At 35.9% G+C, this 12,662-nt stretch overlaps 1 protein-coding gene across 1 annotated transcript in view; it reads left to right on the top strand.

The window, feature by feature from the left end:
* The window catches only part of PIK3R3 (phosphoinositide-3-kinase regulatory subunit 3), a 132,506-nt gene that overhangs the window by 94,449 nt on the left and 25,395 nt on the right, over positions 1-12,662 (top strand). Inside the window, exons 4-5 of the mRNA XM_043574855.1 lie at positions 6,457-6,637; positions 7,085-7,210. Coding sequence (XP_043430790.1) covers positions 6,457-6,637; positions 7,085-7,210 — 307 coding nt within the window. The remainder of the gene's footprint in view (positions 1-6,456; positions 6,638-7,084; positions 7,211-12,662) is intronic.

Here is a 12,662-nt window from a genome sequence, read left to right as displayed (position 1 = left end):
GTCATGTTGAAGAGGGCTTTGAATTCTAAAATTTGGAGTTTGCATTTATTTCATTTTAATTTTATTTTATTATTTTAGAGAGAGAGTGAGCGGGAAGAAGGGCAGAAGGAGAGAGAAAGAGAATATTAAGCAGGCTCCATACTCAGTGTAGAGCCTGATATGGGGCTCGATCCCATGACCCTGGGATCATGACCTAAGCTGAAATCAAGAGTTGGATGTTCGGCGAATGGACTGAGCCACCCAAGTGCCCCTGCATTTAATATCATAGGTAGGCAGAGGGAACCATTGCATTTTTTTTTTTTAGCAATTATATGATCAGACTATATTTGAATAGAAAGAATAAAAGAGGATAGATACTAGCAAAGAGTTAGGATATTATGAAATGTCAGGGTACCTGGCTGGCTCAGTTAGTTGGTAGAGTATGTGACTCTTGATCTCATGGTCGTGAGTTTAAGTCCCACATTGGGCATAGAGCTTACTTAAAAACAAAACAAAAAACCATAGAATATTATCAATTGAGAGGTAATGGTGATCAAGAATAGAATTTATTCTTTAATCATTTAATATTTATTGAGTGCCCACAATGTTCTAGGTACTATTCTAGGAAAAGGGAATGATGAACATTTCCTATCTATACGTGGTCTCCTATCCATTTGGTGTTTATATTTGGAGGTAGAGATAGGAGTAGGGGAGAGGAGACAAACACATAAAAAAGAAATAACTTCCAGTATATGAAATGCTATATAGGAAATACACAGGGTTATGTGATAGAGAATATAGGGAAAGGGAATTTAAGATAGTTTTGAGAAGGAGGGCCTCTCTGAGGATGTGACCTCTGAAAACTGAAGGATATGTGAGAACCAGCCAGAAAAGTATTCTAGGAAGAGGGAACAGAAAATGCAAAGACACTGAATTTTGGAAAGATTTGGTGGATCCAGTGAATACAAAGACTGCTGTGACTGGCTTACAGTGTGAACCATAGAGTGGTAGAAGATAAAGTTGAAAGTGGAAAGGAGACAGATGCATAGAGTCTTGTGAGCCATGGTAAGGAATTTTCTCCCTCCCTCTCTCTCTCTTTCTCTTTTCTTTCTTTCTTTCTTTCTTTCTTTCTTTCTTTCTTTCTTTCTTTCTTTCTTTCTCTTTCTTTCTTTCTTTCTTTCTTTCTTTCTTTCTTATTTTCTTTCTTTCTTTCTTTCTTTCTTTCTTTCTTTCTTTCTTTCTTTCTTTCTTTCTTTCTTTCTTTCTTTCAGAGTGTGTGTGTAGGAGTAGGGGAGGAGCAGAGAGAGAGAGAAGCCCAAGCAGACTCCATGCTGTCAGCACAGAGCCCAACACAAGGCTCAAGCCCATCAACCGTGAGATCATGACCTGAAACCAACAGTCAGATGCTTAACCAACTGAGACACCCAGGCACCCCTAATTTTATTTCTAAGTGAAAAAACAAAAAACAAAAAACACAACAGCAACCAAAAAAACCAAACCCAAGAATGGTTTTTTAAGCAGGGGAATGATATGATGGAAAGATGGAATACACTATTAGCTGGGATAGTGGCTCTAGGAAAGGAGTTGAGGAATCAAAGTAAGAGGCAATATGGAGCTAAGAGCCAAGGGATTTAATAATAGAGTAGGTATGAGGTTGGGGTGGAGTAGTTAAAGATGATTCATTTGAGCCTGTTGGGCTTAGAATGAATGTGCCATTTATAGAAATAGGCAAGTCAGAAGCAGTTGTTTTATAGAGAACAGGGGAAAGATGTTGGTTTTTAGCTGTTCCAGAACTTCCAGAAAAAGTGTATCTAGAGTAGAGCTAGAAATGTAGGTTTAATGCTTAGAGGAGAGCATAGAACTAGAAAAAGATTCAGGTACCATCTCCATAGAATAAATGGGATTTTAAGGAAAGAATATATATAGGGAAGAAAAGGTAGAGGCTGAAGGCAAGTATTTTTAGAGACTGTGTTTACCAACAGGAAGGAGCTGAGGAAGAACAGTCTAAGAGGTTGAGACAAAAGTGTGATGTCATAGGGGCACCTGGGTAGCTCAGTTGGCTAACTGTCCAATTCTTGATCTCAGCTCAGGTCATGATCTCACAGTTCATGAGTTCGAGTCCTGCATTGGGCACTATGATGACAGCACAGAACCTGGTTGGGATTCTGTCTCTTCCTCTGTCTGCCCCTCCCCTGCTCCCTCTCTCTCTCTCTCTCAAAATAAGTAAATAAAAATTTAAAAAACTGTAATGTCATATAAGTAATGGGAAGACAAAATATTAAATGGGTAGGGAGAGAAAGTAGGGAGAGTAGAAATCTTAAGCCATTGCAAAGAATCTAAGCCTGGGGTGGAGGGAGGAGGCAGGCAGAGTCTGAATTTAATAAAAGTTGGTGACTCTCAAATGAGAGTGAAATCAGACTGTAAAGGGTAGGTGATAAGGAAATAGAAGTTTTCCAATTTAGTAAACCATCGTAAATAGAACTCATTGTAGAAAATCTGGATAGTTAAATCTTTAGGAATTTGCTGTATGCCAGGCATTAGGCCAGGTGGTAGAATACAAGAAGGGATAGCATAATTCTTCTGTTTAAGAAGGGTATAGTGAGGGAGAGAGACATATAATTAAAAATTGACCATTATTTAGTTCCTTCATGTCCTCACTTTCTTCCCTCTCTGCTTAGAGTCCATGGTCTATTATTAAAATTAGCCTCATGAATATATCCTCAATAAACTTGCTCCTTTTTCCCCTCCGTTGTAGTTCCCTAACTGTATTCCTACACTTGTTAAATTCAACTCTTTATCTATTCCTTGCCTATACCTAAGTAGCTGAATGTGAAGAAAAATACACTGTGCTCACTGGCTTCACTTAAAATTCATGACTATTAATCTTACATGGGTGTTTAGTACTGCTTAGCTGAATTTCTGCATCTCTGCAATCTGTTTGCTCTCTCACTTTCCTAGATGACAATTTCTCTCTTTTTTTTTTTTTTGAGAGAGAGAGAGAGAGGGCAAAAGTGAGAGAGGGGGAGGGAGAGAAAAATGGGGCATACCTGAAGCGGAGCTCACCCAAAGTGGAGCTCAAGCTCACCCAGAGTGGGGCTCTTGCTCACCCAAAGCAGGGCTCGAACTCATGAACCGTGAAATCATGACCTGAGCCGAAGTCCGATTCTTAACCGACTGAGCCACTCAGGTGCCCCCCAAGATGACAATTTCACATATTCTTTCTTTTTTTTTTTTTCTTTGAACAACTCATTTTCCCCTTTCTACCTAAGGAAATTGCTTCCTGTTTCACTGGTAACATTGAAGTTGTCGCAAGATACCTAACTCCCCATTGGTCCTGTTGCCACAGCTATCAACATATTTGCATCTGAATGTGAATACCCTTTCTCCTGTTCCAGTGGATGACTGTTCAAGTTTTGTCCAAGATCCATCTCACTACTTGTGGTCCAAATCCCATCCCATCCCTCTATTCTTCTCAAGGACATACATTAGGAATTATCTTGTTAGTCCTCTTGGTGATCATCAGTTTTATCTCTCTACTGAGCCATTCTCATCAGCATATAAATATGTGATACTATCTCCCATTTAAGAATAATAAAGAAGGAAAATTCCCTTGACATATCCCTTTCCAAATACTTCCCTATTTCTCTGCTCCCTGTTTACAGCAGTACTCCTCAAGACAGTTGTCTATTGGCATTTCTTTTCCTTCTTATTTCATTCTCTTTAGTCCATTCTAGTCGGGCTTTCACCTTAGCATCCCATGGAAACCATTTTGTCCAGATCACTTAATGATCCCTTCTTTATCAAAACCTGTGATCATTTACCTGGTTGATTATTTTCTCTGGGTTGAAATGCTTTCTTAAAAATGTACCGTGCTGGGGCGCCTGAGTAGCTCAGTCTGTTAAGGTCTGACTTTTGGTTTTGGCTTGCTCATGATCTTGTTTATGGACAGTGTGGGGTCTGCTTGAGATTCTCTCTCTCTCTCTCTCTCTCTCTCTCTCTCTGCCCCTCCCCCACTCACCCTGTCTCTTTCAAAATAATATATATGATATATATATAATATATATATCATATGATATATATCACATATATATGATATATATCACATGATATATATATATCATGTTCTTAGTCCTCCTTTTAATTTATTAATTGCTCTCTCTTGGTTTCTTTTGCTGGTTCTTCCTCATCTTCCTAACTACTAACCATTGGTGAACCCCAGGACTTAGACCTTGGACCTCTTCTCTTGTTTGACTGTACTCATTTCAAATAACATCTGTAGACTGACAGCTCTTGATTCTATAACTCTAGCCCAGACCTTTCTCCTGAACTTTAGATTCTTCAAATAGGTTGCTGGATTGTCTACTCTTGTACATTCATTAGGCATCTCAATCTTAACATGTCTAAAAGCAAAATATTTTTCCCCTTTAAACATGTTCTTTTTATACAGCCTTCTTCATTTCGATAAATAACAATTCCATTCTTCTAATTGCTTAAGATAAAAAACTTGAAATCATCTTTATGTTGTTTCTCTCTCTTCTACCCATCTATGTCTATGCCATCAGCATGTCTGGTAGGCTCTCTCTTCAAAATATATTCAGCATCCCACCATTTCTCACTATTATCGGCTTTGTTCAGGATGGATGCCATCTCTCTTGCTTAGATTATTTTAATAGTCTCCCAACTGATCTTTCTACTTCTACACCTGCTCATTTTGAATGGTTTCTTCTCACCCCAGCAGCTAGAGTGAGCCTTTTAAAATACATGAGAGATGGTATCATTCGGCTCAGAATCCTCTTGTGTTTTCCCATCTTTTTCAGTAAAAGTCAATACCCTTAAGATGGCTTACAGGTTGTTACATGATATGAGCTCCTTTTACATCTCTTACTTCTCTCCTACTAGTATTCTCCCTTTTGCTCATTCAGCCCCAGTGTCATTGGCCTCCTTGCTGTTCCTTGAACATGCCAAACATGCTTCTACCTCAGGGGCTTTGCACTTGCTGTTCCCTCTGCTTGGACCCTTATATACCTGCTGTGTTAATTCCCTCACTTCATTTAGGACTCTGCTTAAATGTCACCTGAATAGAGCAGTTTTCTTTGTGCAATATATATAAAAAAGAAATCCCTGCACCCCCAGAACTATCTCTTGCCTTTACTCTGCTTTATTTTTTTCCATAGGATGTATTACCATTTGATATATCTAGCTGTTTGTTGTTATATTCTATCTTAATGAGAAATTCTTTATCTTCTTTATAAACTTAAAGATAGAAATACGTTCCTCATGCTCCTAAATTGGAAGTCTGGCTTGTTCATCATTATATGCACTGTACCTCGTACAGTTCCTGGCATATAGCAGATATTCAAAAATTTTGAACGAATGAGTGCCTTTTTTACTTTTCTCTAGAGAGACCAGGTTGTATTTATTGTGAACATATGTGTGGGTATACACACCTATAGTAACTACATAAGATTAGGTGGTCCTTCCGATACATATTTTGTAGGAATAGTTCTTCATCCATCGAAATCTTGACTTTCTATAAGCATTATTAAATCAATCCATAGATTCAACCTATTGTGTTTGACCTTTCATTTGTCAATGAGGCATTGACAAATCCCAGTGTCTCGTTTATTATGTGTAATAGCATGGCAGAAAGAGATGTAGAGACATATTTTCCCCCCATTAAGTCCGCATGTATTATAAGAAGAGTTGAGTGGGAATGGTGCAGTGTTTTGCTTGATAGAATGAATCAACCTGCTGTGGTTTGATTATACTGTGTGGGACTTGGAAAACACTGCCATTTTAAGCTTTGGTTATATATTATCTTTAAGGAAACATTGGATATGACTCAGTAAACAAAAGAGTCAAATTACCCCATTCTAATATAAACGATTCTTCAAAAGCTATACCTTATAAAACAGTTGAATGACAATTGAATCATTTACTTATTGTGATGGTTTAAATAAATAGTCACTTCCAAGAATTATAAGCAAATATAAAAGACAAAATAATGCAAGGTACTAGATTAAATTACTCAGTTATAAATCATTCAAGGAGCTTAATTATGTTTGGGCATTCACAATAAAACCTTGAATGTGTTGGTGATTTCTGTGTGACCAATGTTTATCATCCCCCTTCATACAGAAATGGCTTCTGCTTCCCTCCAAAGACACACAATCACATATCTTTAGGTCCTAAAGAGATTATCTCTGTTCTTCCTGAAAAAATATTAATCGAATTTAAATTTAAAAATTCATTCAGAAAATAAACAAAAGATATAATTTACTTTTGTTTTAGTTATTTTTCTGGTCAGGTATATTGACCTTTAGTAACCAAGATATTTTATAGACAAAAGAAATAGTTGTTAAAATGATAAGATATTGTATGTACTTTTACACACATAATTATATGGAAACACATATGAAAATAGTACTTTGATAGAATTTTTGGAAAAAAAATCTACAGTTGTTGTTTTGTTCACAGGAAGGGAGGCAATAATAAGTTAATAAAGATCTATCATCGAGATGGTAAATACGGCTTTTCTGATCCTCTGACATTTAATTCTGTGGTGGAGCTCATTAACCACTATCATCATGAATCTCTTGCTCAGTACAATCCCAAACTTGATGTGAAGCTCATGTACCCAGTGTCCAGATACCAACAGGTATGATTAGTTCTTGATAGTTATTCAACAAGTCATTTTTAACATCATTTCATTTTAATTTACCAGGCTTATCAGTTTAAAAAAAGAAAAAAAAAAAAAGAAATGTAGTCATTTTAAATTTCCTACTTAAGATGTAAGATATTTTTGGAACTTATTCTGTGGCTACTATTCCTTAATAGCTGGTTGCATGTATTTACTAACTTTATATAAAAATACTTCTGTTTCCTATTTATACTTCATTTCTTAATTTTTAAAATATTAACTATTTTGATATAATCTAAAGGCTTATAATAGTGTTAACAAAAGAATTTAGTGCTTTTGGATGCTTGATATTAATACAGTGACTTAAACTTATAGTAGAAATGCAATTTAAAAATAAATAGGTGTGGAAAAATTCATGTTTCAGAATTCTTAACATTCTTTATTTCCTTTTTTTTAACTGTATAGGATCAATTGGTAAAAGAAGATAACATTGATGCAGTAGGTAAAAAACTCCAAGAGTACCACTCTCAGTATCAGGAAAAGAGTAAGGAGTATGACAGGCTATATGAGGAATATACCAGAACATCACAGGTTAGTATATTTTTGTTGGTTAGCCCAGCAAGTATGCAATGTTATAATTACATTAGATTTTCTGAAATTCACCTGACAATCTTTAGCTGTTTTAATATCTTACACAACCTTTTTGAGACTTTGGAGTGATACAAATTCTTCTCTCATTTGTAAATCACTTTCTTATTGGTTAAGGGCATAATTTTTTTTCAGTTAGTATTAACTAGGATAAGGTTTGACTGCAGGTGATAAAAAATAACAAAATAGCAAAGGCTTCAGATAGAAATTTATTTTTCTGTCATGTATAGGCAGTGCCAAGGATATTATGTCAACTCCACAGTCATTAGGGGTTAGGGTTCTTCTGTTTTGATGCTTTGCTATCTGTAGAAGTTGGCTTACTCCAGTATCAGTCATCACAACAATATTCTAGCAAACAAGAAGGAAGAATAGAAACAGAAAGCAGTTTCCTGTTTTTAAGGCTACTTCCTAGAAGAAGTACACACTGCTTCTACTTTCATCCTACTGGCAAGGCAGCTGCAGGTCACAACGCTGTAGTGGAGGTGAAGAAAGCTAGTTATTTGGTCAGGTGTGCCCGACTAACATTTGAGAGTTTTCTGAGGAAGAAGGAACTAATGTAATTATGAGACCACTGGTAGTCTTTTTTTTTTTTTTAAGTTTATTTTATTTATTTTTAAAATTTATTTTGAGAGAGAGAGAGAGAGAAAATGCCATGAGCTGGGGAGGGGTAGAGAGAGAATCCTCTATCACTGCAGAGCCTGACTCGGGGCTCAAACTCCCAAACCATGAGATCATGACTTGAGCCGAAATCAAGAATCAGATGCCCAAGCAACTGAGCTACCCAGACGCCCAAGACCACTACTAGTCTTAACCACACAGTTTCTGGATCATAAAGCTTAATAATATTTCTTTTATCTTATATATGTGATAGAACAAAATTCTGAAGAGTAACCTAGTTATTTTCCTAGATCTGTTTTTTCCTAGTTCTTTTCCTAGAACTGTTTTTGATTTTTTTAAGTTACATTTGGATTGGCTTAATTTGCCCTAAGTTATTATATAATATATAAAAGGTGCTAGGAATTTTTATGAAGGTGCAAGTCTTCAGGGGAGTTTATACATTGCAGTATTTGGGTCATTGGTGGCCTAAGAAAATATATCTAACTGGGTTTCTTATGCACATTCTTTTGAAACACAGGTTATTTGAACGTCAAATAACTTACAGAAGCTTTAGTCTATGTTGATTAGTCCATGTTATGGTGGCATTAGTCCATTCTACTAAATTCATAGTGAATCCTCAGTGCAGTAATAACTTGCCTGAGTCCTTTATCGAACATAACAGTAAGTGGGTTTTTTCTAGTGTTTATTTTCTATTGTGTTATTATTACTGCTCTTTATTATTTCCTTTTTATTTTTATTTTTGCTTTCAATTTAATTTGCTCTTCTTTTACTAGCTTGAGGTGAATTTTGTTCACTGGCTTTAAAACTTTTTTTTTTTTACAGTTATTTATTCATTCATTCATTTATTTATTTTGAGAGAGGGAGAGAGCACGAGTGAGTGAGGGACAGACAGAGAGGCAGAGAGAGTGCGGAGCCCCGAAGTGGGGCTCAAGTTCCCCCAAAGCAGGGCTGCCGCTCACCTGAAGTGGGTGAACTGCGAGATCATCACCTGAGCCGAGGTCGGATGCTTAACTGACTGAGCCATCCAGGTGCCCCCAAAACTTTATTTTCTAATATAAGCACTTAAAGCTATAAATTTCCTTCTAAGCACTGCTATAGGTGCATCCTACAAATTTTGTTATACTGTTATTTTCATGATTCAGTTTTAAATATTTTCTAATTTCCCTTGTGATTTCTTCTTTGGCCATATGTTCTTCAATTTCTAAATATTTGAGGCTTCTCTAGATATATTACTTCTAGTATATCTTCTAATTCACTGTAGTCAGTGAACATATTCATTAAGGTTACAGTGTTTTGAAATTTATTGACTTATGACCTAGTTAACCTGCCTTATCTTAGTAAACTTGTGCACTGACAAAGACTAGTAAAGTTGTTGGGATAGTGCCCTTGTAGTTGTTGGTGTAGTCCTCTCCAAGTATCAGTTTGGTCAAGGTGATTCATAGTGTCATTCAGATATTCCATATCTTTACTGAATTTTCTTTTTTGACTGTACTTTCAGTTAATTAGAAGGAATCTTAAAGTCTCTACTTACAATTGTAGGTTTGTCTATTTATCTTTTTAGTTTTGTTAGCTTTTGCTTTATGTGTATTGAAATTCTATTAAGTGCTTACATATTTATAGTAATTTTTTCCTTTATCAATATGAAATGTTCCTCTTTATATCTGGTAATCCTCCTGGTCTTAAAGTCTACTTTTTCTAGTATATCCCTATCAGCTTTCATATACTTGTTATTTTCAGGATATATCTCTTTCTGTCCTTTTATTTTCCATCTGTTTGTGTCTATATTATAGTTAAAGTGCATCTCTTATAGATAATAATATATAGTTGGGTATGGCTTTGTAAAAAATCCAGCCTGACAATTTCTGCCTTTTAATTGGAGAGTGTAATCCATTTGTATGTCTTATAATTATTGGTATGGTTGGGTTTATGTTTACTTTTTTGCTATTTGTTTTCTATTTGCTTTATCTGTTTTTTGTTCCTCAGCAATTCTTTCACGGTTGTCTTTTGGGTCAAACATTTTTTTTTTAATGTCTATTTTTGAGAGAGAGCATGAGCAGGGGAAGGGCAGAGAGAGAGACACACACACAGAATCTGAAGCAGACTCCAGGCTCTGAGCTGTCAGCACAGAGCCTGATGTGGGGCTCGAACCCACAAACTGTGAGATCATGACCTGAGCCGAAGTTGGACACTTAACTGACTGAGTCACCCAGGCACCCCTGGGTCAAACATTTTTTAGTATTCCATTTTGATTCCTCATCTGGCTTTTTTGCTATGACTGTCTTTTTTTTTCCCCCATAGGAAGTTGTTCTAAGGATTACAGCATGCATTCTTAATCATAGTTATTTAACTTCATATCGTGTCATGTAGTATGTAAATATAATAACCCTGTTTTATATCATTCTGTTTTTATCTCTTATTGTTATCATATATTTTATATTTACCTATGTTACCCCCATAATTCATTCTTGTAATATTTGCCTATTCTAAGTACCTTATATAAATGAAATCATATAATAATTGTTCTTTGGCTTACTTCACTAATTACAATGTTTTCAAGGAAAATACATGTTGTAGCATATATCAAAATGTCACTTTTTATGGCTGAATGATATTGCATTTGAAGGGGAATATGGCATTTTGTTTATCCATTCATCTGTTGATGTCATTGGGTCATTTTCCAGTTTCCAGCCATTGTGAATAATCCTGCTTATGAACCTGGTGTGCAAATAACTGTTCAAGTCTCTGCTTTCATTTCTTTTGGATATATACCTAGGAGTGGAATTGCTGGATCATATGGTACTATGTTTAACCTTTTAAGAAACTGACAAACTGTTTTCCACGCTGGCAAAACTATTTTACATTCCTACCATTAATGCATGAAGATTCCAGTTTTTCCACATTCTAAGACTTGTTACTATTTTTTTTATCTTTAATTTAAAAAAAAAAAAATTTTTTTTTCAACTTTTTTTTTTTTAATTTATTTTTGGGACAGAGAGAGACAGAGCATGAACGGGGGAGGGGCAGAGAGAGAGGGAGACACAGAATCGGAAACAGGCTCCAGGCTCCGAGCCATCAGCCCAGAGCCTGAGGCGGGGCTCGAACCCATGGACCGCGAGATCGTGACCTGGCTGATGTCGGACGCTTAACCGACTGCGCCACCCAGGCGCCCCTATCTTTAATTTTTTATAGCCACCCTAGTAGTCATGAAGTAATATTGTTTTTGTTATTGTTGAGTTTTAGGAGTTTTTTTTTTTTTAAAGGAATTTCTTTTTTTTTTTTATGTTTATTTGTTTTGAGAGAGAATGTGAGTGGGGAAGGGGCACAGAGAGAGGGAGACAGAGAGAATCTCAAGCAGGTTCCACGCTAAGTGTAAAGCCGGATGTGAGACTCAAACTCATGAACCATGAGATCATGACCTGAGCCGAAACCGAGAGTCAGCTGCTTAACCGACTGAACCACCGAGGCACCCCCCTTGGAGCTTTTTTTTAAAATCCCTTATCAGATCTATGATTATCAGATATTTTCCCCATTTTGTAGGTTGTTGTTTTGCTTTTTTAATATCATCCTTTGATGTGCAAATGTTGTTAATTTTGATAAAGTCCAATTTTTTTCTTTTGTTGCCTATGCTTTTGTTATCATATTCATGAAGTTGTTGCCAAATCCAATGTCATATTTTCTCCAGTGTTTACATCTAAGAGTTTATTGTTTTTACTCTTAAATTTAGGTCTTTGATCCATTTTGAGTTAACTTTTATATGTGATGTGAGTTAAGGTCCCAGCTTTATTGTTGTACATGTGAAAATACATTTTCCCTGCACTGTGGTCCCAACACCATTTCTCCATTGAATGGTCTTGGGATATTTACTGAATTAAGACATAGATCATAGGTGTGAGGGTTTATTTTTGGGCTTCCTATTGCACTGTCTTGGTCTGCATGTCTATCCTTATGTCATTACCATATTCAAAATATGTTAAACTATTAACATAGCTTCTTAATAAGCTTTGAAATCAGCAGGTGTGAATCTTCCGACTTCGTTCTTTTTCAAGATTGTTTTGGCTATTCTAGGTCCCTTTCAATTCCATATGAATTTGAGGTTGAGTTTTTCTGTTTCTGTAAAAAAAAAATGCAGTTGGGATTTTGATAGAGATTGCATTGAATCTGTATATTATTTTGGGTAAGTATTGTTATCTTAACAATATTAAGTCTTCCAATCCATGAACAAGGAGATGTCTTTCCATTTATGTATGTCTTCTTTAATTTCTTTCAGTATTGTTTTATAGTTTTCAGTGTATGAGTTTCTTACCTCCTTGGTTAAATTTATTCCTAAATATTTTATTCTTTTTGATGCTGTTGTTGATGGGATTATATCCTTACTTTCCCTGCTAGTATATAGAATACAGAATATTCTATACACAGTTGCTAGTGTATAGAATACAGTTGATTTTGTGTGTTGATTTTGTATTCTGCAACTTTGCTAAATTTATTAGCTCTAACAGTTTTTGATGGATTCTTTAGGGTTTTGTACCTATAAGATAATGTCATTTGAGATAATTTTACTTCTTCCTCTCCAATATGAATGTCCTGTATTTTTTTTAAATTTTTTAATGTTTATTTATTTGTGAGAGAGAGAGTGAGCGAGCGACAGAGTGTGAGTGGGGGAGGGGAAGAGAGAGAGGGAGACACATAATTCGAAGCAGGCTCCAGGCTCTGAGCTGTCAGCACAGAGCCCAACGCAGGGCCTGAACCCACAAACCATGAGATCATGACCCGAGCCGAA

Source organism: Prionailurus bengalensis, chromosome C1 (assembly GCF_016509475.1).
Source record: "Prionailurus bengalensis isolate Pbe53 chromosome C1, Fcat_Pben_1.1_paternal_pri, whole genome shotgun sequence".
Lineage (NCBI taxonomy): Eukaryota > Metazoa > Chordata > Mammalia > Carnivora > Felidae > Prionailurus > Prionailurus bengalensis.
This window is presented reverse-complemented; position numbering and strand designations above follow the sequence as displayed.